We start from the raw sequence: 27391 nt of genomic DNA on the forward strand, positions 1-27391 counted from the left end.
AAAAACTTAGAAAAGCTTAAACTACCTCTGAATAAGACAAACTTCGTTACTGAGGCTGTTCCTTTTAACGAATAACTCCCGCGACCTTAGCCTCGCCAAATTGAACTTCGCCGTGAATGTTGTCCATAGTTATGTCCTTTATATCTCGTAGATCCACAGACTTCAAGTACCTGGGTATAAAACTTTATCACAATCGACACGAAAAACAAACCCTTTTAGTAGTCGATAACTTTTATTAAAAATTTATCTTCTAAAACTGCATGTTCGAAGCGTGTCCAGTAAAGTCTAACAGCACAGCTATGAAGTTTTCTTATATTGTCATAATATGGAACACCAATTACAATATATTACTGTTACTTTTCAAGTTATAAAAATATGTAGCTATTAAAAGGTTAAGATGTTTCTATTGAAACGTTAAATGTCGTGATAATAGATTGTATCCAGCAAACATATCGTGCACAGATAGAATCATGTTTATCTTCGGAATTAAAAATATGAATAGGCTTTTAAATAATAAACAAACAGAACTGCCACGAGACACTTTAATTATCTTTGTCTCTGAGAGACTAGATAGGACACACTACTAACAAAATTAAAATAAATTAATATAAGGTATATTGGTATTTTTATGGGCTAAATGCAGCTTTTGATCTTTAAAAGACTTTCTTTATAAATGGTAAGAGGAAGTCAACACGAAAGTTGATATGAATTATTCTACGCTTAAGGAAAAAATATTTTTGGTGTATATTTGAGGAGAACTTTTTTATTTACCTATATGTAAATTTTAAGACCTACGTTAAAACGTAGAATATATATCCTTGAAAAAATATCCTTGGTATCGCTTGAGTTTCTTATTACATTAGATAATTATTGTTATATAATATTAGTTAATAATTTTCATTAAAAAATGAGACTACACTTTGTGTTATCTTTAATAACTACTACGGCACCAGATAAACGACTTCGTTGGTCTAAGATTTTTATTAAAGTTTTTGACATCGCTAATATTTGTACACTACTTCACTAAAAAACTTTTATCAATAAGACATGTATGGCTTGTCTATTCTATGTAAACGTATTAATAAATTACGTTGCCCAAAGAATCGACAGTCTTGTGTCAACTCTTGCGCAACGGAGTATACATGCCGAGTTAAAAAATCGTAAGTTAACAAATCCTATTTTTAAAATATTTTAGTAATTATTTACTTATAAAATTAGAATTTAAAATATTTTTTTTTTTGCAAATTATCAAGCCTAATTATCGCTCTTTATTTCTCACATTACGTTACTTTTTTGGGACAAATCTGTAATCGTAATTATTAAAAAAAACCGTTAAATATAAATTATATTTAGCTTACTAAATAAAATTAAGGAATTTGGTATCTTAATTTCATTAAATCCGAATTGTTAAAGAAAATTACTTTACACCGTTAGTGATGTACCTACAAGAGAGTTTAATAATTGCTTTACATCGTGACCAGATAATTATGCTAAATATTAAGTTACAAATTATGCTAAATATTAAATTACACCTGCATCACTGCACTGAATAATTTTCACAATTTACTTTATGTGTATTGGTAATTTACATCAGATCGGAGATCAGTGAGTTTAGATTAGAGTATGAATACTCTAATCCTCTATTTGCCATATTTCTACTTTTCTAATATTGTATAATGTTTTTGTACCATAACGCTTTTGAATTGTTAAAGGAAGTAAAATAAGTATTGTATGTTTAATATGTTTAAAAAATTGAATTTCTCATAGCTTAATAGCTACAGTTTTCTATGTATTTATTTTATCTATCTAACTCTATTAAAAAGACTCTCTTTGGCGCGGAAATATTCTGCAGTATTAATAGTCATGGTTTTAATTTTTAATTTTGTGTGAAATTGTTTTGTAATAGAATGAAATAAACTTATGACAAAATATATACAAATGGTTTGAATACGCGGTTTCAACATTAAAGCATTTGGTGACTTTATCTTTTAACTTCATCTCGTGCATAGCAATGATAGAAAACTCAAAATAGAAAATCCACATTGTTAAATTAGGCCACAGCCCCTTTTCTCCTTAAAAAAAACTTGTATGCATTTAAAAACATTTACAAGCTATAAAAAAATTTAGATTAATCAAGTAAAAATTATGTTACTTGTAGAAATCTACAGTATCTAAAATTAAATATGTGGACCCTCATATTATGCTTCACTAGAAATAACCGGGCGCCTCTTGTATATTTTTTTTTCTAACGCATTTTACGCGAAAGAAAAACGCGATTTAAAAACAAATTTCACTTGTTGCTGATAATGTAAATCCTTATTATATTAATGACATAATTCATTACGTTACGAATCGTTGCAGCAACGATACAGTTGCCACAAATTTTAAGCCAAGGCAAAGCCGCAAGAGAGGACTAGTAAAAATAATAAATTAGTTTTTACTATATAGTATTTACTAGTTTATAATTTATCTTAGAAAATTATTTTTTAATGAAATAATTTATTAAAAAATATAATGCAAATTGAAAAACAATGTGCTATTATGAGTAACAAAAAAAATACAATATTATTACCAATCGATTTCTGTTGCTTTTTGAGCCCGATAACACAGAAATCGTTATTTCTATTTGACTGCTTTGAAATAGCTTCAAGTTGCAAAAGTAACGCATATAAAATTTAAAAGTTCTATTATGATGTCTAAAACCGTAAAAACATATAGAGTGATAGACGGAAAATGTATTATTTTTTCTAATATAATGATGAAAATCATGTTTTTATAATCTGCTTTGACAGGCACCGCAGCCACCTGTTATGAGGTGCTTCCGTACATTTTTTTAGCTTTTATAAAACGACGTAGATTTAGCGTTTACGGAATCGAAAGAAGTCACGAGGTCAATGTTTTGAATGGATTTCAATTTTTATATTTTTATAACTTTATTTGCATAGCCATAAAAGTGTTTAAAATGTATTTTACGTTGTAATAAAACTATGTATATAAATAAAAATTCAGTGCTCTCAAATTCCTACTTTCTTCACACTACAACAGACATTAAATACTTTTCCCAAAAATTTAGGTAGTTAGGTAGGCTTAGTTGTAATTTGTGATCACATTGTCCGATATCATTTATTTTTTTATAATGTAATAAAGAAATCAGTATAAATACGGTGCACTACAATTTTTTAAATATCAGGTACTACAATCATAACTCCCAATAATTAATACACAGATACCAATATGCAAAACCTTTTAATGTACCATACATTTTATGGAATAGAAAGAAAGTATAATATAAAAAAAATATTTTCATACAACATATTTACATTAGTAAGTAACTTGAAAAACAAACAGATACTCATATACAAAGATAGTCTCGTCGTTAAGTAAAGATCTCTTCTAGACAATCTTTATATAAATAAGAATGGCAAAGTAAAATTCTGTAGTCGAAAATCTTAGTGATGACAGAGACGGTAATCGCGATCGAAATCGCAGGTACAACTAATCAGAAGTATACAACTAATCGTAGATACATGTGTCTTGATGTTAATATTACTAAAAATATTTTTAAATAATACTATTTAAAGTTATTCAAAAACTGTCAATTTTTATAACAAAAATCTAAAAGTGTAACTAAAAAGTATTGTACCTATCTATACTTCTGTTATATATATTACTAGCTGAACCCACAAACGTTGTTTTAAAAAAAAATAACAGTTCATAATAAGCGTCTAGATAGAAATATTTTCTTATTTATAGTAGATTATACAAAAAAAATCGTCGTCAGAAACCGAAAGAAAAGCAATAAAATACAAGTAAATAAAATAATTGAAAGAAGCCTTGATACATTTTTTGTTTAAAAAATAACAACAATTTTATCAAGCACTTGATAAACCTGCGGTTTGCATAAAAACATAAAGTAACAAAATAGAAACAAGATTCAAAGTTACAATTTATCAAATAAAAATAATTTAAGTACATTAGTATTTTAAAATCCAGAGTCGAAAAATCTCAAATATTTGTAGCAATTAATACTCCTCTAACAAGTGTCAAATTGTCATTTACTTAACTTACTAACTTAAGCTCATTATTATTATTACCTTTTAATATTTTGAAATCCTAATTTAACAAATACATAAAAACATTATCAGTTTTATTTACAAATGGTATTCAAATTTTACCTTAGGTTTCGTAAAATTTAAAATATTCATACACAAGTTTTCGCGTGTCTTACTTATATATTATAAAGTAGTTTTTAACTAGATAAACAGGTAATACGTATATATATAATTTAATGTTAAATCATATTTCATTCACGACGAATACCATTACTGGGATTAATATGAGTCAAAGAATATTTTAAGCAGCTAGACGAATACGTAAGATTGAAGGACATATTGGCTTATCATTTCAAGTTAGAAACAAGTCACTTAAGAAAACTCAGTATTTAAATAATAAATAATTTTAAGTCATCATTTTACATGATAAGTTTCTATTTAAAAAGATTTGTTTAACTTGCTGCTTTGTTTTTTTTTTAGGTTAAGCAAGAAGTAGATATTCGTATTATAAGGTAAAAACATCGATGAGATCATTAAGCGCGGAACTTAAACTACCTAGTAGTGTAAAATTAAAACAATTTTTTTTTAATGTACTGTAACCAAATGAATCGGTTTACGTTTGTGTGAATTAATTATTACAGATACAAAAAAATTAGTTACTTTAGTTGACTGGCAGATTACATTTGCAAAATTTATACGGAAGAAAATAATTCATTTTCAGTTAATCATTAAAAATACCCATCAATAATATACATATCTATAATATAAAAATGAGTCGCTAAATGTGTTGCTAAGCGCAAAACTCGAGAACGGTTGGACCGATTTCGCTAATTCTTTTTTTTAAATATTCCTTGAAGTACGAGGATGGTTCTTATGGAGAGAAAAATTCTAAAAAAAAAATTAATAAAATTAAAGAATCTAACTGTTAGGCGATACGAAGTTAGCCGGGTCAGCTGGTATTTTAATAAACTTAAAATGATATAATTTAACACGCATTATTACCCTAGATATTTAGAAATGATATCATAATAAACAAATATAAGATGAAAACCGTTCAGAACCACTGTTACTCAAAGTAAATATCCGGCTATCGACACAATATTTATTCTACAGAATTATGTTAACAAAAAAAAAACTGGACCCATCAAAATCAAAATAAGTATAACGATATATATTTTTTCTCGTAATTGATTAGAGCTTTATGACTATACGTCGATGAATAAATTCATTTAAAAATATACATATATTGTATACAAACGTATTCGCATAATCGAAGCTTATTAAACTTATGAATAAACTAAGCGCTTAAAATCTAATCAACTCATTTATAAACATAATGACGAATATACAGTGTTTAACCGATATTTGATTGATTGATTCAGCATCTCACTGCTGCCTCTTTCTCGATATCAGAATGATGAAGGGGTCAGAGTTTAATTTAATTAATTTTGTTTTTTTTTTTGATTTTTGATTTTACTTTTACTTTATTTAATTTTATTTTTACTTATTGATTTTTTAATTTAATTTTGTTTTGTTTTTTTATTCTACATGTTGTTTTGTTGTACTAACCCAATATGGACTTTAAATCTAGTCTGAAATAAAGTATTATTATTATTATTGTTATTAATCCACCACGCTAGTGGAGCAGCCAGATTGTTTTAACTGTAAATTTTTAAATTTATAAGTAAATGAAGTGAGTAAAACATATAAGTTATTATGAAATACTATAAGATACTTATTTATTCACTTAAATAATTACAATCCCTACCATGACTACTGTTGCTATGAAATACTTAGTGTATAAAGAAAGATATTCTTCACTGAGGTTCACGGTTGACCTTGCATTAACAGTGAGTATGGCTGGACGCTGCGGGTTCTCCGTCTTCTATCTAAAAAACGGATAGGTATATAAAAAAATTATGACCAAATATCGTCACAAAATTTATACTCCTACAATAGCGAAAAACAGATTTTTCTTGAATAACCAACGGTTCAGAGATGAGACTTTATAAAACTTTAAAGACAGATTTTAGAACACCAAAATTAAGGTTTTTTGCTTTGGTGACTAGACTAAATTTTACAAAATAATTGTAACAATATTAAGTCTGGACATAAAATCTTAATGTTTATTGTTATTTTTTTCAGATGACTCAAATACAAACTATTTGTTTACTTCTATGCATATCAGCCTACTGTGTGCAAGCGGATAAATATACAGACGAAAACAGGCCATACGAATTTGGTTTTACAATTGAAGGAGAACAGCATAGACACGAGAAGAAAGGTATAGAATTTAACGTTACAGTCGAATTTGTACTTCTTTAATGTTTCTTCTATTTTGACTAGCCCGTGGGCGCAGTTTGTAGTGACCCTGCTTTTTACTCCGGGGGTTGTGGGTTCGATTCCCATCCCGAGTCTAGGTGTAATATATATATTTATTTACATATTATGTAGTATATGTAAACTGAGGTAGGGCACAGCAGGAATTCCCTGCTCAAAATATGGAGCTGCCCGACTGGGGAAGTACCTCGACCTTACAGAAGATCACAGCAAAATAATACTGTTTTCAAGCAGTATTGTGTTCCTGTTGGTGAGTAAGGTGACCAGAGCTCGTGGGGGGATTGGGGATTGGGTAACAACGCGCTTGCGATGCTTCTGGTGTTGCAGGCGTCTATAAGCTGGGGTAATCGCTTACCATCAGGTGAGCCGTACGCTTGTTTGCCGACCTAGTGATAAAAAAAAATGTATATCGAAAAAAAAATATGTTACTATACCAGTCGGCTGCTACCTATAACACAAGCATTAAGTTGCTTACTTTAGAAACAGCCCACCGCCTGTGTGTGTGTGTGTGTGTTGTAAATATTTATTCATTTAACTGTAACGTGTTTAAAATATATATATGTATATATTAGACTGGGTCAAAAAACGACTTTTTTAACGATACTGTGAAAATATCATTCATGGTAATAAAAAAAGACTATCGTGAAAGTTTGAGCCGAAAGTTTAAGGAAAAATATTGATAAAAATATTGATATTTCTGTTAGTTACAAAAGTTACATCAGAACTTTTGACCGTGTGGACCGATTTCGACAATTTTTTTTTAATCGAAAGGTAGTGTGTGCCAATTGGTCCCATTTAAATTTATTTGAGATCTAACAACTACTTTTCGAGTTATATCTCATAACGCGTTTTTACTTGACGCTTTTTTCGTCGACCTACCCATCCCGCATAACTTTCTACTGGATGTACCGATTTTGATAATTCCTTTTTTCGTTGAAAAGGTGATATCTCTAGTTTGGTACCATGATAAGGAAACCAAGATCTGATGATGGGATCCCAGAGAAATCGAGGGAAACTCTTGAAAAACCGCAATAACTTTTTACTGGGTCTACCGATTTTGATAATTTTTAATTTATTCGTAAGCTGATGTTTATCATGTGGTCACATATAAATTTTATCGAGATCTAATAACTACTTTTTGTGTAATCTTTGATAACGCGTAGTTACTTGACTATCTTTTCGTCGATCTACGTTGTATTACTCTTCGATGTAATTGAAGTCGGTTTTTTTCGTTTGCGAGCAAACACAATTATTATCACCATAAATAATAATTTGACAGTATCATTAAAAAAAATAATCATTTTTGGCCCAGTCTAGTATACATAGATATGAATGATCGGCATTAATTTTAATAACAAAGTAATAAAATGTTTAAGATTCATTAACATAACGATTAAACATCATCGACAGCAAATTGTTTGTAGTACATTTACATTTAGATTAGACAAAAAACATGAGCGAAAAATAATGCGCATCAAAATTGTAATATTATTTTTATTGATTTACCTAAACTTAAAAAGTTAATAAAATAATAATCTTCTTATAGATTAATTGTATTGATATTGCTGCACCTAACGATAGTATTGTATTTGTATAAAATGTTTACATTTTAGGAGAAACTATCAATTAACAATTAATAAAGGGATATAAAAGTGTTATTATATAAAATAGTTAATAAATATTAATATCAGCTAAAATATTTATTTATGTAATAGACTTTATAAGATATTATGTATATGTTTTATAAGATATTTGTTACAGACGAAGAGACGCCAGTCGGAATTATATTAATAAAATGAGGCGAACATTAACATGAAATTGCAATAAATACTACAAAGTTAATTAACATCAAAATTATGTAGATCTGAAATTGAACAATCCAATTCTTTGATAACTTTGTGTTACAAATGAAAATATTATCATGCCTTTGTTTCCCATATAACATTTAGCACTAAACGGATTTTGATTTGGCCTAAAAAACATCTGTGTAAAGAATCGACCCCATAGCTTTTCATACTGTGCGTAATATATCTGTTAAATACATTGCATTTACGTGAAAACCATAGCTTGGTGTAGGAAAACATTCGGTAATCATTTACCAAAGAAGTGCTAAATTTTATGATATAATTGTCCCTACCTGCCTGCTTCCATATGCAGAATATATGCCATATGTGAACAAACACACGACGTTATCATGTTAATAGGTTTAAAGGAAAATTATATTATACCAGTTAATCACCACCAAGTATTTCACTATTTAATAAAATATACTTAGAGAACTAGAAAAAAAATCATAACAATTTCGTTGAAAACTAAAAAATATTATGTATTGTTGCTTGTACAGATAATATAATTCCCTATAATTTCTTGTACTTTAACGAACAACTACGAAATAGTATTTTAGGAAAAACTACACTTGACGGTTTTATCATTTATTTGTTAATATACAGAGATAACAAACAATAAAGGCTAAGCAACTAATTTATGTATTTTTCCACTCTTATGTATATTGTATCATATTTTATTTTCAGATGAAAATGGAATTATTATGGGCGAGTTTGGTTTCATTACTGCCGATGGTGTTTATCACGTAACTGTATATGCCACAGATGAAAACGGAAATTTCAAGATATTATCTATGAAAAACATTCGAGTCAAACCTTGTAAGTAATAACTTTTATTATATACTTATGTTTAATAATAAACTTAACACTTTATATGTAAGAAGCCATATAACGCTACAGCAAATCTATAATTAATTTTATGAACTAAAATATATTTGTTGTCATTGCAGATCCTACTGGTCCAACTCAAAATACGAGACAAGGACATTCTCTGGAGTTGCCTTCGTCGCCCCAATCTAAAACAAATATACAAATCAAAAGTAGCACTCAAAACATAAAACAAGAACTAAATTCAGGACCAGCAAAATCATGTTCACACTGTAGCTTGCCCACAACCACTACACAATCACCAAAACTGACCAACAATAGACCTTTAAATACTTATAACCAGCAACAAGAAAAGCAATATAATACAAACATTCAATCCAGTAGAAATACTTTCAGCCAAAATAATTTTAATCAAGATTACAGCATTCGAGAAAACACGCAGCAAAACAAACAAAAACTCGATAATAGCTTTAGTATAAAACAATCGTCAAGTAATGATCAAACAGTTACTGGACAAGTATACTCTGAAAATATCCACAATAAACCACCTTCTAGAGAAATAAGTACACCGCTAATTTCTAATTATCCTCAAAGTTTTGATATAGGACAAAGCGTTTCAGAACAAGGACAAATGGGTTTAGACATTTATCCACAAACCTATGAGAACTCTCCACAAATTCCATATGCAGTTCCGCAATACTCACAAGGATCATCTCCTCTAAATTCCAATTCAGGAGAGTTTAATCCTCAGACTTTAGGACAGACAGAAATTGCTCAAAGTGGTAAAATACCCGAAAGCAATGTTTTTCATTCAGACCAATTTAATTCAAAAACCTATGGCGAAGATCAGAATTTATCTAACATCAATAAAGCAAACTACGTACCAAATAGCGTTGCACCTCAAAATAGTGTTAATGTTAACAGACAACCTAAAAGTTTTAGTGAAATTTTGGAATCTGTTAATCCAGAAGTCGAATACAATAATGCTGTTCAATCGCAAGGATCAATCCAACCAAGTGTTAATAACCTTCCTAAAAAACCCGTTTTGGTTGCTGCCCAAATGGAAATAGTCGACAGAAACACAGACATTTATCATAAGAACCCTGGTGAGAAAGATGGTCTACCAGAAGGTTTAACTAGTGCTGACATGAAACAACTTTTGTATACTTTTAATTATACATTAGGATTTCACGGACATCATGAAGAAGGGTACACGAATGGAGCCAAATACGGCTACTATTTTGTAACAGGAAGGAATGGAGTTAGAACGAGAGTTGATTATACTGCTGATGAAACTGGCTTCCATCCGAAAATTTCACAAGAAGTCTTAGACATATTATCTGAAGATGTACCTAAACCGGAAACAGAAAAGGATGAGAAATATGGCTTAAGAGGCTACGAATTCAAATGGCTTTATTATCCAGTTGATTCATCGTAAGATTAAAAAAAAAATCTTTTCTTATGTATATTTACGCGAATTTTATTCATCATAATGGAACAAGTTTTTCGGGTTTTATCGCGGTTTATTAATAAGTTTTTTTGATGCCATTTTAGAGGACTGGAGGTCCTCCCGTGACCGTGCTGTAAAGTATCCGAAACGTCAGAATCCGAAAAAGTTGTTTCATTATTTATAAAAAAATGTTCGTTTGTTCCAAAAATTATCCTAATTTATATTAGACACATAGAAGAATTTTAAATAAACAATTAGGTGTACCAATCGATATGTCGTAGCGAATTGACAATGACAATTCTATTTATAATTTTAATCTTTTTAAACGATTGTATTTCGAATTTAATAAGACGACTAGCCCTGTCATTAAACTACGCCATACAACCAAACTCCTGTCCTGAACAAAAAGTTCAATATTCAATTGCTACACAAATCTAGTATTTAAACGTGAGCCTCTGCTCAGCGTACTAATTAAATGCCGATCTTCTTCTATCTTATTCTTATATATAAATAAAAATGAACGTTGCTAAGCGCACAACTCAAGAATGGCTCGACCAATTCAGCTAATTTATTTTTTTGTATGTTCCCTTAAGTCTCACAGAAGGTTTTAATACTAAAAAAATATATTTTTACTATTAACTTTTAATAGAAAGAAGTCTGTCCGGGCAGCTAGTTTCTTAATTATAATTATATAAACATGTATTTCACATTTATCTGATTTTTATAGGATTATAATTTTAATAAAAGAAAAAAGATATATATTGCTAGACACTCAGATGAATCAGAATCAAATTTGTTCATTTATTTTTAACCTCCGTGATATTCAAGGGTTTATTATGATTATTTTTAGTTCAAGAATTTAATTATTATAGTTAGTTGACCGCGATATGTTTAAGTAAAAATGCAAATAGTATGATGACACCAACACATTGTTTTTAAATAAATATTAAAATGTTGAAAGTAATTTTGGATTAGATGTAAAAGAGCACTGCCATGTAATCTGCCCTTAAATTTATTAATTTTTTAATCGTTATGATGATGTTTCAAAATTATTAAGTTAAGTACAGTTTATTACATCGTTTTATATTTTCAAATTTAAGTTTTTGTGATTGGAAGGAGTGTGCCAAAATACAGATAAATTGAAAAACAATCAATTTATTTATGATACCTTGTCGATTTCCATTTTTTTATATTAAACGAAAACACTTTCAAAAGACTCGACATCATGAGCCACCAAAATTTAGGTGACAAGCTATTAACTATGAGATCATCTTGCTGTATAACATGCTACTTTTCATATAATTACTATAGAAATACGGATGTGTTACATGTTACATTCACACGATGGTCATGTACGATTATTTTCGCCGTGACTCATATATTAATTGTAAATTTACGGCCACTGAAAGATTGGTTAAACATTGTTAAAAACAGTGTAAATGATTAATTGTCTGCACGTTTTGCAAATAAGGGAAGAAATTCCAAAAAAGGCCGAATCTTTTCATAATATAAGATTTGTTAAAACTCAAAGAAACTCAGTTTCGACTTTAAAATTGTAATGTATTTTTAATTTTTAATTAAAGAAAAATATTATTTTAATACATATAAAACGTGAACCTTTTCTATTAATAATAATTTGATCAATACTTTAATGAACCACTTTAGAATGCCGTTAGAATCACATTTTATTATTCATGAAACAATTTTCTGATTTAGCATTTCAGTAAAGAATATTCGTATTCTAACAGTACGACAATTTTCAACGAGAAATTTACTTCTCTAGTAAAGTAGGTAGGTACATAATAAAATATGTTAGAGTTTTACACGAGCGCTTAAGCGCTTAATACGCTTTCAGGTATTGGATCTTAAGTTTTATTACTTTTGATGAATGCGAGTTCATTTTTTAACATGCTATTGGCCATTCTTCAGATTTTCTCCATTTTAAGGAAATAATTTAATATGTATTTATATTTATTGCTTAAAAGCGCCATCTGTATAGTATGCTACGAACTATCTTGTGACACAAATAGCGCTTTGCTAAAGTTGTATTTGTTACATCTTTTTCAAAGATGGCATTCGACGTGTTTTGTATAAGCTTCTTGCATTAAGCTCGGCGAATGTATCTTAGTTCAAGTAGGCTGAAGGGAGAAGGCAAGAAAGATGCATCACATCGTATCTCTACAAAGTATCTAACGTCATTTTTAGTTGAAACTACATCCAAGTCGGAATGCAGAATCTGCTAGGATTTTTAATGTTTTTCGCATAACGGTAAGTAGTTAGCCACTAGTAATGGCTACTGTAATAGACGTCTACAAGAATAGGAGCAACATAAAGCGTGTTGCTTATCCAGCCAACACCGGATCCAATAGTACTCGTAATTGTTTTTATTCTCAAACAATAAAAAAAAAAACAAACCAATCTAAAGCAGGGGTTAGTGTCTCTTTCTCAATATAGAAGAAGAATCAGAGATTAATTCACCACGCTGCTCCACTGTGGGTTGGCAGATATATTCCCCACTATGAGTAACGATTGCTGTCAGTTGTATATAATAACAACCAGGATTAACAGCTCAACGAGCTCTCCGAAGCACGGTGGGGAAACGCACTAGGATAGACATCAAAATCGGTAAGAAACATTTGTAATACAAATATCCATCCCGAGCGGGAATCGAACCCGCAAACAGCCGGTATTTAGGCGTGTACCATGTACATGGCACGCACACAACTACACCAGAGTGATAGTTTTTGTTACACTTATTTGAAACTGAATTTTCGTTTTTAAAATGCCTTATGCCTAACTAATAAGTTAATATTTGTCACTAATGTTTTTTATTCATTTTACCTTTGTTTTATTGTTTATGTTTGTCTGTTGGAGAATGTCAGCCTTATTTCAAAGATATAAATAACACGTTGCACGTCAATAAGTATTCTAAAAAATAATATACTATTTCTACTAGTGTCTACACGGATAGAATCGCTAAACTGGTCAGTCGATCAAAATTTCTTGGTTGATTTTCTTTTTTATACTTGTTTGTTGACCGAGCTGGACATCGCAAAATAAATTTAAATTGTTTTTACTAGACAAGTATTAAATATATAAAGGATTTTTATAAAAACAAGATACATACATATATATTTATTATTCATGATTATATTAATAAAATCATAAAAATATATGTATTAACAAAAAAAGACCTGCTTAGGACCGCACGACTTCTTTAGCTCCATCTAATTTAACTGAGGTAGGGCTACGTCAGGAAATTACCTGCTCAAAATATGGAGCAGCTTGACTGGGGTAGTACCTCGACCTTACAGAAGATCACAGCTTAATAATACTGCTCTCAAGCAATGTTGTGTTCCTGTTGGTAAGTAAGGTGGCCAGAGTTCTTGGTGAGAATTGGGGATAGGGTCGGCAACGCGTTTGCGATGCGTCTGGTGTTGCGTACTGATAAGCGGTTATCAAAGCCTACAGACACATTTAACATCATTTACAGTATAAGTGCATTTTCGGCCCTACCCTCGCTGTCGCCAACACAAGGCGTCCATAGGAAGTCTGACTATCTTAGTTACCGAAACACAGTCACACTACTTGAGATCGGTATTATTTTGCTGTGACCTTATGTAAGGTTAAATTATATTTGCTCGCAAACGTAAAAGAAACCGACTTCAATTACATCGACAAGTAATACAACGTAAGTACACGAAAAAATAATTAACCAAAGATTACTCATAAAGAATTGATCTCGATCATGAGACTACAAAACAAGAATCAGCTTTCGATTAAAAAAAGAATCACCAAAATCGGTACACACTGTAAAAAGTAATAAAACATACAACGCACCTACGTTTAGTTTTTCTAGACTTAAAGTAGACCGTTCACAATTTTTCCTGATTAAGCAAAATAGCTTTTCTTACTCGAAAAGTTAGTCGCTAGTGTGCATAGAGCCATATGAAGTGCTAATCATTACATCATTACAGCCTATACAGTCCACTGCTGGACATAGGCCTCCACAAGTTGACGCCAAAAATAACGTGAACTCATGTGTTTTGCCCATAGTCACCACGCTGGGCAGGCGGGTTGGTGACCGCAGTACTGGCTTTGTCGCACCGAAGACGCTGCTGCCCGTCTTCGGCCTGTGTATTTCAAAGCCAGCAGTTGGATGGTTATCCCGCCATCGGTCGGCTAGTAACTAAGTGCTAATAACTAAGTTTAATAAAGTTCTCAAGATTTTGTTCTCCAAAAAACGAAGATACACTTCTTAACGACCTAAACTTTTTGGAAAATTTGCATTGAAAATGTACAATTAGTACTGTTTGTAAGTCATTAAGATAATTTTTTTCAGAGTTGAAGGTAACAACTCATTGAATTGGAAACAGCAATGAAAACTTCTAGGTAAATCTGTTCTAGGTTTTATGACGTTTTTCTGTCTTGGACACGACTCAATCAATGAAGACGAGGAACGTATTAATCCTGAATTTTATTTGTACTTGCAATTATTCTTCGTATCTTTTCATAATAATAAATAAACTTGGTATTATCGCCATTTCTTCAAAATACCTTAAACTCTCTCGTTCAGAGTCACTCAGTCAGACAGTTCAAATTAACAGTGAAAGCCTGAATAACATAAGGAAATGCACAATATTTAACTTAAAAAGGTGCAAATGAGGCCTTATCACTAATAGTTATCTATACAGAAAGCCTCCAATAATAGACAAAATTTTGCTAAAACAAAATTAAAGTATGGAAATTCATTGTTTAAGCTACATTTACTACAGTCTGAATTTAAAGTAAGAAATTTCAGAGAATATTTGACTTTTTCAGTATTTTAATGTTAAATAACTTATTCTTTTAAGATTTTTTCACATTCTCTATTTCAACAGTTAACTTTGTTATTCACTATTAGATTTATTAGACCAGCGACTAACAAGCATAACAAATAGATTTGCAGACAACTAAAATGCTTAACAAACTGAACTGCTAAACAAATTTTTAAGAAAAATATAATACAGAACAATTAATTAATATATAAGTAAATTCAATAAATAAGTAAATTCTTCCAGAACACTTAAGAACTGCATAGCTCATAATACTTATGAAGACTATGAAGAATATCATCATCATTACAGCCTATACAGTCCACTGCTAGACATAGGCCTCCACAAGTTTACGCCAAAAATAACGTGAACTCATGTGTTTTGCCCATAGTCACCACGCTGGGCAGGCGGGTTGGTGACCGCAGTACTGGCTTTGTCGCACCGAAGACGCTTCTGCCCGTCTTCGGCCTGTGTATCTATGAAGAATATACATACTAGGAATTTGAATGTAAAAATCTGGCAGTTTTTTTTTTTTTTTTTTAATTCTAACAACATGCCTAGCATATTACCGCTACAGTGATAGAGTACCAGTGAGAACGCACTATTGCAGTTCGGCGGGATTTGACTTAAAGTCTCGCTTCCACTCTTTTTTTTTTAAATATATTTGAAAGAATTGTTGTGATTTTACTGTGGCCTGGTCCACGCTATGCCACTATGTAAAAAATTTAAAATAAATGGATAAATTAGTATTCTATTGTTATCTAATATATAAAATTCTCGTGTCGCGGTGTTTGTAGTTAAACTCCTCCGAAACGGCTCGACCGATTTTCATGAAATTTTTAGGGCATATTCGGTAGGTCTGAGAATCGAACAACATCTATTTTTCCTACCCCTAAGTTATAATGGGGGGGGGGGGGGGTAAGGGGGTTATTAAAATATTATTAAATTCTGTGTGCATATCGGGTAGGTCTGAGAATCGGCCAACATCTATTTTTCATTCCCCTAAGTTATGAGGGGGAGGGGGGGGGAGGTTCATAAAATATATGGCAAAACAACGTTTGTGGGGTTTGTACATAAGATAGAATATTAATCTATATATCTTATTATATATAAATTGATATTCTATCTTATGTACAATTTATTAAATATATTTATCAGAATCCATAAAATTAATAAAAAAGTATAAAAACTACTTAAATATAATATATTATGATGTAATTTACAAGTCTTTACCCGGTCGCGATTATCGAATAGTATGATAATATCATAATCTCTACAAGTAGAGCATTGCATAATATCGTAATACTGAATGAATTGATTTATCTTCGAATACTATCTCCGCATGGTTTTGGCGGCAAAGAGCTAGGCAGTTACAAGAGAGTCGGCGCGTGCGCTACACGCGTCCATTAGCCAAACTTCAAATCCGATGAGATCGCGAACGCGACGTTTTGTCTTCTAGTCTTGTTGTTCTAACATTTCGTTCAAATGGAAGTATTGAGGACACACCTCATTTTCCTTTGTTGCGATTCTCTATAACATGCTGTGAATATTCTTTGTTACTTACAATAGCAATGTTAGTTCTACTTTCATAAAATTTAAATAAAATAAGCCCTCTGTGAATATAAATTTACACTTGAAATAGCAATATTTGAAACAGGGAGCAATAAGTAGCAACAAGAAGATTATTGCAGGTGGGTAATTTGGCAAAATTATTTAACTAGAGCATACTCATGATAAAACGAAAGCTTACTAACAATTCAAATAACACACATTAATAGACGATATATCCTTTATGTAGTTTTACTAAAACAATCATATTTACTTTATAAGGCTTAATGGCTAACGACAATTATTATACAGATTTTGAATGGATATACCTATAGCAGAAAATGCAGATTTAAGTAAATCATCGTATAGAAACTTTATCCCCAAATAAGCGAAATTGTGCAGTATAGAGCTTTAATTATTACTTTGTAGTTAAATATTTATTCTGTAAAAGGATTAAAACAAACTATATTTCTAATGTACTACATATCCTCTCCAAAAAAAAGACAAAATGTTACATATAGTAAATTAGAGTATCCGTAAAATCCAGGCTGATAGAGCAATTACGTTATTAGTAATAGTGCTTTACAGTTATACGTAATTGCCAAGCCTGTGGCTGTTTCAAGATATATAGTAGCCTATTCATTATACTAGATATTTAACTAATTACATACCAAATCTAAAAGATATACATCGAATCCCTAACTTAAAAAACTTTCGCATTTGTAATATTATTAATAGGATTTTGCAAAAAAAATCTTTTTTTTTTATTAAATATCCATAATTTATAATACAAGGCTTAAGAGAAAAAAAGTTCGCATTTTATTCTAATTACGAAGATTAATGACCTAACCCTTTTCACAACTAAGACAGACCAAATAAATTAATACATGACCGAATTAGTAACTAAACATTACTCACGAATACTATAAAACAAATTTTTTTTTTAGTTATAAGTAGGTATATGGAGTGTAAATAACTAAATAAATAACACTGATATGGTACAATCAGATACCTTCCAGATAACATGCTTATACCTTCTAAACTATTTGTTATTTAAAGAGAGAAAGACTGCTAGAATCCTGGATACTCGATTGATCGATTGATTGATTCAGTCCATAACATCCCAGTGTTGTAAATAGGCCTCTTTCTCCGTGTAGAAAAAGGGTCAAAGCTTAATCTACCACGATATTCCACTACGGATTGGCGGATATATTATTCTCTATTATGAGTAACGATTGTTAGCAAGTATCCATGATAACAACCGCGACTGACAGCTTAACGTGCTCTCCGAGGCATGGTAAAGACGCCTAACAAGTACGGATACCCAGACCGAAAATAATTATTTGTACAAAACAAAAATCTAATCCGAGCGGGATCGAACCCGCGAACATGTTTAAACACCTACCTACGCTGTATACGCACAACTACTCCACAGCGGTCGTCAGAGGACCCGGAGACTCATTGATACAAAATAAAGATCTTTTCCGAAGCATATTTAAATTCCGCCAAGCCTTGCTTTATTTTACTTTGATTTTATTGTAACTGCTCTCGGTGTCACCAGCTCATTTGATTATTACAGTATTAATGAAAGTATTATGTGCTAAAAATTCTACCATTCTGAATATTCTTCTTTCATTTAATATTAATTAGTAATTATACACTTAAAAAAACGTTATAATCCATTATTTTATTTTTGGGGATAATATTTTACATTGCTTATCAAGTCTTCTTTCTAAATTAACTATTGCCTTCATTCAAAATACAATAATATTTATACGAAATGTATATTTTTTGTTTATTTTTAAAAATATGAAAAAAAAATTGTTCGAAAATTCCAAAACGTACAGAAAAGCGATACTAACAATTTTATTACATTTATGTATCTACAGAAAATTTATGTTGTAGACTAATCAATTTGTGCTTTTTTTATAACACGTTTTAACGATGCAAATGCCCTAACGACATTTAGGTAATGAAATAGTAAACTCCAAATATTTTGTGCAGTGACAAACTGTAAATGACTAACAGCTGGTCCCACTTTTAAATGGGAGGATTTAAGCGTAAACAGTCATGCTACTCCTCTGTACATTGATAGAAATCTCCTTCATACGAGACAAGACCGATATAGTAGTTATATGTATATATGTACATATATATATGTAGTAGTTATATGTATATTATATTGTAGTTACCACCACACACGAGTGATAACTTTTTCTATTACATGATATATATGGTTGTTTATTTTTATATCTATTATACTAAAAATTTTAAAATTTTTTTAGAAACTACTAATAAAAATTTTAATATCGAAGATCGCGTTAGTACGTTGATTGAGGAAGACTATAAAAATCAAGCGACGACTTATTTTAAATCAAAGGAATCTTATATTTAAAAGAGGTTACCGCAGGGAACCTGTAAAGAATATAAAATTTTATTTTAGCGGCAGCAACGCAACCTATACCCGTCCGTAGCTTACCTGCTAATTCATATACCTATCATGTGGGTCATTCTTAATGCGCCATCTTAATTTCTAAGTAGAGTCAGTACGGCGTGACACACGCTTTACCGTTTTGCTCGACTGCGCATCTTAACAAAAAGCTAATGAGCTAATTAGTTACAATAGAACGTACTTACCTAAATTTTAATTACCAAAACCTACTTACTAACATATACAAAACTGTATGTTAATCCCAGTGGGATTACATGATGCTACTCTTGACTTTGAAGTAATACATACATCCTAATTTGTAACGAAAAATGCCATTTTTTATAATTCCATACAAACAGATACATACTAGATAATTTTTAATAAACCTATCTATCTATATGAATGATCACAACATTACTATATATATATATAACGTACTGTCAGCAGAAATTTATAGTACTAGTATATAAATATTTATATTTTATATACGTACTGTACCTGGTGAATTTCGTACCGCCATATATTTTTTGTGAATATAGGTATATAGACTTTTTTTTTAAATATACATAACAATAGTAACCCACTTTAGTGCAGTCGTTTAGATTTTATGCGTGCACATACACCTCGGATTCCTTTTTATTTATAGTATAAATATTCTTTGACACAAGGGTACTAATTGGTTGTAAGTTAATTACACCTGTTCACTCTCTTTATACTACAGGCTGTAATTAAAAAAAGTGAATTTTATTATGCATAGATCACTTATGTACAACAAGTTTCACATCCGTTCGGAAGTTGATGTAGCTGTACTGGATCGATTATTTAACCAAGTACGTAATATAAGGAAACATTTTTCTTCATATAAACAAGGTAATTTAGTTTTTGATGATATAAGAACTTACAGAAATTTTATTGCAACAATTTCATATACATAGTACTAATTAGATGCTTCAATTTGTATGCTCTGTACCAATCGCTTTGATCGTGTCTGAAAACAACGGCTCTGATGTAGTAGTGCGTGTGATAGTCTTCTAAAAAAGCAACGGTTTGCGGGTTTGTTTCCCGCTCGGGATGGATAATTGTATTTTTACAAATATTTCTTGACGATTTAGATGTCTGTCTTTGTGGGTCTCCCCATTGTGCCTCGGAGAGCACGGTCGGGGTCCCAGTTGTTATCATAAATACCTGATAGCGATAGTTACTCATAGTAGATAACATATCCGCCAACCTGCAGTGGAGTAGCGTGGTGGATTAAGTTCCAATGTTTCTCCTATATGGAGAAATAAGCCTCTTCCCAGCAGTGGGATGTTATTAACTGAATGCAGAATGCAATTTACTCTGGAGACTGACTCGAGGTCGTAATCGTGTCTGAAACAATGAACGCCAAAATAAATGAATGTGATATTGGGATGTTTAATTTACGACTAAGTTTTTCTTTCGAAAAGTCAAATTTATTGCGCGACACTTCAAATTTTGATGTCTCCCTGGTCAAGAACTCTTGGTATAGATAAAAAAAAAAATCATTCTCATTTTTTTATCCGTGCTTTACTCGTATTGGTGTGCACATTACTTTCAAAATATTTAATTATAATTTCTAAAATAAAACGTAACATTTGTCGATATATTCTTATTTAAGATAGAAAAATATAATTTAATCCATACAAATAAATACAATTGGAGTGTCTGTTTGTAATAATATATAATAACCGCTTTTTACTAAATGTATATGGATGTATACACGGTAAATAGTAAATACCATATAATATAATACCAATAGTAATAATAATAGTTAGTAGTATATTTTATAACTCTGCGAACTGAACTATATAACTTTTTTGTTAAATTCTACGCAGACGAAATCACGGGCACAGCTAGTACGAAATAAAATTGCCTATTTTCTTGGATCTGCTAATAATAAAATGTGATATAATGTATTATAACTTTGTCTCTATTGATAATCATTATTGTCTGACTGATAATCCATAAGCACACCATGTGCTAAAATGAGATCATCCATTAATAATTTTGGTCATCATCGTCAGTACTTCTATTTATGCCATTTAAACCCATCAAAAGTAGTAATCATTAAAACTTAATATTTAAATAAAGAATACAGAATAAAGCTATTAGGTATCCCCAATAAAAACCAGTTGGGCCTGTCTTTATGATAATGATACTTAAGTCTCTTGAATTTGACCCCTTAAACACTAAAAAATATTTTTATAATGCAGTAAGTCTTGTGATGAGGTAAGCATTGGTAGATTTTTTTGTTTTATAGGTAATAACGTTAAACTATTAAAGAAACGTATGACATTTGGCAAACAGCGAGATGACTCGAGATTATGTTTATAAAATATCTACTTTTTTAATATCAAAAGATAGCTTAACGATAATATATTATTTAATAATTAACAAATAGAGACAAATTGTATTAATACGTGTCATGACATTGTTGATATCGAATATTACTTTATTTAATTGAATTGTTCATCTAAATGCGTGTTTTAAATTATTATTGTTAAACTGTTAATTAAACTATTCTGTTAAAAAAACTTCAATCGATAAAAAGCATTGTATACCTAATTATAAAAGCCCTCACGATTGTAGACAGAGCCAGGACATTCTAATTATTTTAATATTATAATGAGGTAAAGTTTCTAACTTTGTTTGTATGTAGGGGGTAATCTTCGCAAATACTGATCTGATCATGAAAATTCTTTCACTAACATAAAGCTACGTTAATCAGGAGTGATAAAGGCTATATTTTATTGTTAAAAATTCAGTGAAAAATAACAGTATATGTAAATCAAGTCGGTGAAATACGAGCGGGATGAAAACTTTACTATATATTTGCATCACAAAAATAATTAACGCCCAATGAAGTGGCACGGGTCGGCTAGTAGATTATAATAGTAAAACAATAACTATTCTAGTATCTACTCATAAGTTGTATTCAGTTTTCTTTCATAATTTGTTTCATTGACTATCAGGTTGTTGTAGTATTTACTTGGCACCAACTTCAAAATTATAAAATATTTATTTAATCATTTCTGATTAACTAAATCAAAATACGAATTACTTTGTACTAAGTAAATTTATTTTTCACTTTTTAGTTTCCTTTTTGAAGTCGGTTTTTTTTGTTAAAAATTATTTTATTTTACAATTTTTAGTGATAGGTAGACCTAACAAGGATTCTTTTTCTCTTATGTCGGGGGTTCGGAAACATACACAATACACAAGCACAAACACCCAGATCATGACAAACATCTATATGGCCAATACAAATGTCTGTCCTGCGCGGGGATTGAACCCACTAACGCCAGCGCAACAGCTGGTGCTGTGACCGCTGCGCTAACGCGTCGACATACTATGAGTAAAGTTCGCTATCAGGTGTACGTAATAACAACCGGGACTGACAGCCTAGCATGTTCTCCGAGGCTAGGTTGGGAGAACCACAAGGATTAACAACTAGACCAAAAATAAATATTTATATAAACATAAATATCCACTCCAAGCTGGAATAGAACCCGCGACCGTCGGTGTTTAGTCGCCACCGACACGGCACATGCACCATTATATCAAAGCGGTCGTCAAACAGTAAAAGGAAACTGCTGTAAATTGTTGAGAAATTCCCTCGAGTGTTTATGGACTCCATCATCAAACCTGGTCTTGCGACACAGATGATCACACAGCAGGTAATTGCTATAAATAGTTGAAAAGTTCCCTCGACTATTTTTCGTCTCCATCATCAGACTTTAATGGCACTTGTAACTCATATAGGTGCAAAGTTCTCATCAATAGCAACGAATTAAGTTCAAACAGCAGGTAATTGCTATAAATCGTTAAAGAGTTCCCTCGACTAACTTTTGTCTTCATCATCAGACTCTAATGGCACTTATAACTCATACAGGTGCAAAGTTCTCATCAATAGAAACGAATTAAGTTCAAAAAGCAGGTAATTGCTATAAATTGTTGAAGAGTACCCTCGACTATCTTTCTTCTCCATCATCAGATCGACTCCAGACCTTTATTAAATAGTAGTGCTTTATAGTACTTAATGAAAACATGATTAAATTAATATTATAAAATTACTAGTGACCCTTATGATTTTTGAAAGTTTCCCTCGATTTCTCTGGGATCCCATCATCAAATCCTGGTTTCCTTATCATGGTACCAAACTATGAATATCTCCTTTCCAACAAAAAAAGAATTATCCAAATCGGTTTATAAACGAAGAAGTTATCTCCGAACATACATAATATATATATATATATATATATATATATATATATATATATATATATATATATATATATACGGTCGAATTGAGTAACCTCCTCCTTTTTTTGAAGTCGGTTAATAATTGAAGATGACTCATGAAGCAAAAAAATTAAATGATTTAGAGCTACAATATTTAATTTGACGTAAAGCAAGAACTACCCATTAAATTTTTCAAATTAATTTAATAAAACTCAAAGTAAGCGTTTTTAATTTTATTAACATTTAGAGCAATATTATTTCAGTAATTACGTAGGAACATATTTTAAACAATTTTGTAAGAAAAAGATGTTTATGTATTTTGTTACTTATCTAGTATAAAAAAATAGGTATATGGAATTGTTATTAACTTATAAAATCTAATAAAACTAAAGAATTTTACTACCTACTAAAAAAGTGCCAGAATCCAGTCGTAAAGTACAAAACTTTGAAATGCATATTTTTATTACCTCAATATCTAAATATTCTTAAAGATAAGGTGAAGTAAATTTATTATGTCTGTCTGTTTTTATTAAAACAAATGCTAAGTGGAACTAGATTAAAAGCGTAAAATGTTGAAAGATAATATACATTTAAGGTAAATTTATGTTGAAAAATAACAATTATAAGATAATTCTAGACGTTATAAGAATTAATATTTTGAAGTTAATTCTAAAGCTTTACTTAAAACCACAACCACAATACTCTACCGTTTTCATTTACCTCCGGCTCATAAATGTGTGACTAAAGTAATATAATAATATTGTTTGTGAAGTACTTGGAAGATTTATCGCTTTTGACTGCATTTTATTTATTTTTTAAAAATAAATAAATAATTTAAATAATAATATGTTTCTATATATACTATATACTATATGTTAGTTATAGTTCCTTGCTCAATACTGTAGTTTATATCAATAATTTTTACAGGATATCAATCCAGTAATTTAGCCACAAAAAAAAACAAGTCTTCACATTAATCTGTATTAAAACGATGATATAAAACATAAATCCAACTTGTAATTAAAATATAGATGAAAACAGCTTAGCCTAAGGCATTCGCCGCGCAATCAAAACCAATTCAATTCTCTATAACTGCTATAACTAATCGTTTTATCAATTTACACGTGATACAAAAACTTAACTATTTTTTTTGTTATAAAATAATTAAAATATTTTAATTTGGATTTTTTTTAAATTAGGTTTATTTTTTTTTAATTGTTGATTGACGCAATAGTTCTTATAAATATTAAACATATACTGCATGCCAATGGCCACCCTCAATTTTATTTGATGCCATTTCAATTTCCCGTACATCCAGTTCCTACTGGTTTCATATTTTATTATATTCTAAGCCTTACAAAATACCTCCCTATTATTAAATTGGTTACTCTTATACGAGTAAAAACGCATAAACTTTGATATAATGATAAAAAGGATAGATATAGACATTAAGCTAATCTTTGACCTTTAGTGCTGACTGTTACAGACAAAACTACTACTATGTTTATGTGTAAATTATCATCATACAATTGATATTTACATTTTATTTAATAACTACAAAACAGTGTTAGGAAGTAGCAGAAGGTAGGTGACATACACTAGAAAAGCGACTTGGTGTTACCGAGTTCAACGCGTACAGATTGCGGTAAACAGTGAGAGGGGAACTCCTTTTCTTTTAAACTTAATGACAAAGGTAACAAGAAATGATTCTGTGCAGCAAAAGTTTAAACATTTATGTGTCGATTACATGCTAAGACATGTTCGCATTAGGATGGTTTAAATTACTCTTAACTGTTTGGTAATTAAAGTAACTAACTACAATTGTTTAACTATATTTTTTTACAGTTAAGAATACATGTCACCTGGATCCTATTTTATAATTAATGAATTAAATAATAATGAAAAAAGCACCATATTATTAATTTATTATTTTATTCTACCATAAACTGACACGAAAAAAGAGTATTGTTTTATTAGTCACAATAAAAGCAAGACTAATCACTGTTTTAAAATCAATATAATTTAACTTTATACAAACACTAGCTATGCCCCGTAGTTTTACCCGCGTTAATTTGGATATTATATAACCTATAGCCTTGGTCGGTAAAAGTACTATCCACAACAAAATTAATTTTTCAATGTGAACTAGAACTTCCTGAGATTAATGCGTTCAACAAACTTCAGCTTTGTAATATTAGTATAGATTAAAATAGTATAAACATTAACAAAACTTAACTAAGTATATTTGTAGGTAATTATAAAATAAATCATGTCCGCATGGAATTGTGATAGGAAAGTTTGCAGTATTTCCCCGTTGACTAAGAACCTTGATTTTCTAGACAAAAAGTTACATGAACATAACATAACATATTGACTAGACAGTAATCGCGGTTTTCCTGCGATTCTATATTAATATTAGCTGACCCCGCAAACGTTTCTATGCCATATATGTTATTAACCCGCTTAATCCCCCCCCCCTTATAACTTAGGGGTATGAAAAATATATGTTGGCCGATTCTCAGACCTACCCGATATGCCCACAAAATTTTATTAAAATCGGTCGAGCCGTTTCGGAGGAGTTCATTGTTTAACACCATGACACGAGAATTTTATATGTTAGAAGATTCAAATGTCAAATTAGATTTATTATTACTACTTTAGAATGTAACGTTTCTCATATCAACAAATTATGTAACATATTAAGAATTCGTCAAATCGAAGAAGATTTGAAGATGCGATTAGAGATTTATAACGTTGCTCGCAAAATAAAACAACACATCCTTTCATCATTATATGTTAGCATTAATTAGTAGCATATTATCAGTTTGGCAGAAATATTATTTCATAATAAATTACACAGACTACCATAAAGTGCAACCTAATTGATATGCATGAGATGACGGTATTTTCACTATCGTTCAAAGCCCTATTGTGTACGACACTTTCTATAAATATAATTAACGGTGCTAAGTTTTGATATATTTAAACATGAGTAAAAGTAAATTTATAAATAAAATTATAATTTTAGTATTTTATCTGGTCTACAAATACTGTCTAGTTTAGGTAGGTATCCTTATTAATATATTATCATTAAAAAACAATATAAGGATTTTGTCACTTTATGATAGTAGATAAAGCATTAACAGTCCATCAGTCCGTCCGTCTGTTACTGGGATGTGTCCGTGAAGTTTAGTCGCTTCAAATTTGTACGTGATATTATAATATCATTTTAGTGTTTTTTTTTTTAATAACAAGAAGATATCTAAATGAAACTCAGATCGCGACATACTCTGTCCTATTTGAAAATTTGTCAATTACGGTATCGAGCTCGCGACTGCTAATGCTAGTTTTCTGACCATTGCGCCAACGCGTCTTCGAAATATAGTTCATAATACAATCAAAAATTAATATAAAGTCAAAATAATCTAGTGCTCAGCATTACTTTGACTAGCTCGTTGGCGCAGTTTGTAGTGCTTCCCGCTGCTTTCTGCTCCGTGGGTTGCGGGTTCCATTCACGCCTGAGTCCGGGTGTAATATATTTAATATTTCTATGTATATTCATTAAAAAATATATTTCGCTATATCCGCTGGCTGCTACCTATAACACAAGCATCAAGTAGCTTACCATAGGAACAGACGACCGCGTGTATGTTATAAGATATTTATTTATATATTATTTATTTATTACATGTGTTACCATACCGATTAAATAACCCTACAACTTCCTACTTGACCAGTTTATCGTTTCGTTGCCTATTTTACACCAAATATAATAATAATAATAACCTATATTGTCACACAAAACATTGAACATGTTTTACTTC

General features: G+C 30.5%; 2 protein-coding genes across 2 annotated transcripts in view; both read left to right on the plus strand.

Moving 5' to 3' along the window:
• Positions 1-1090: 1090 nt before the first annotated feature.
• Positions 1091-11049, plus strand: LOC123654713 (protein lethal(3)malignant blood neoplasm 1). The gene is made up of 4 exons (XM_045590599.1): positions 1091-1160; positions 6198-6336; positions 8924-9055; positions 9187-11049. Exons 2-4 carry the CDS (start codon positions 6198-6200, stop codon positions 10500-10502), a joined length of 1587 nt encoding a protein of 528 aa, XP_045446555.1. The 5' UTR covers positions 1091-1160; the 3' UTR covers positions 10503-11049.
• A 5631-nt stretch (positions 11050-16680) lies between these two features.
• LOC123654334 overlaps positions 16681-27391 on the plus strand; it is a 45076-nt gene continuing 34365 nt past the window's right edge. The window contains exon 1 of the mRNA XM_045590247.1: positions 16681-17019. The gene's annotated coding sequence lies outside the window, so the exon portion shown is untranslated. The remainder of the gene's footprint in view (positions 17020-27391) is intronic.

Source organism: Melitaea cinxia, chromosome 6 (assembly GCF_905220565.1).
Source record: "Melitaea cinxia chromosome 6, ilMelCinx1.1, whole genome shotgun sequence".
Taxonomy (NCBI): domain Eukaryota; kingdom Metazoa; phylum Arthropoda; class Insecta; order Lepidoptera; family Nymphalidae; genus Melitaea; species Melitaea cinxia.

Bases quoted from the DNA above. Each gene is read 5' to 3' on its own strand.
- LOC123654713 (XM_045590599.1), top strand. From the start codon at position 6,198: ATGACTCAAATACAAACTATTTGTTTACTTCTATGCATATCAGCCTAC. The intron at 6,337-8,923 runs GTATAGAATTTA...TTTTATTTTCAG, and splicing joins GCATAGACACGAGAAGAAAG to ATGAAAATGGAATTATTATG. The intron at 9,056-9,186 runs GTAAGTAATAAC...TTGTCATTGCAG, and splicing joins AAACATTCGAGTCAAACCTT to ATCCTACTGGTCCAACTCAA.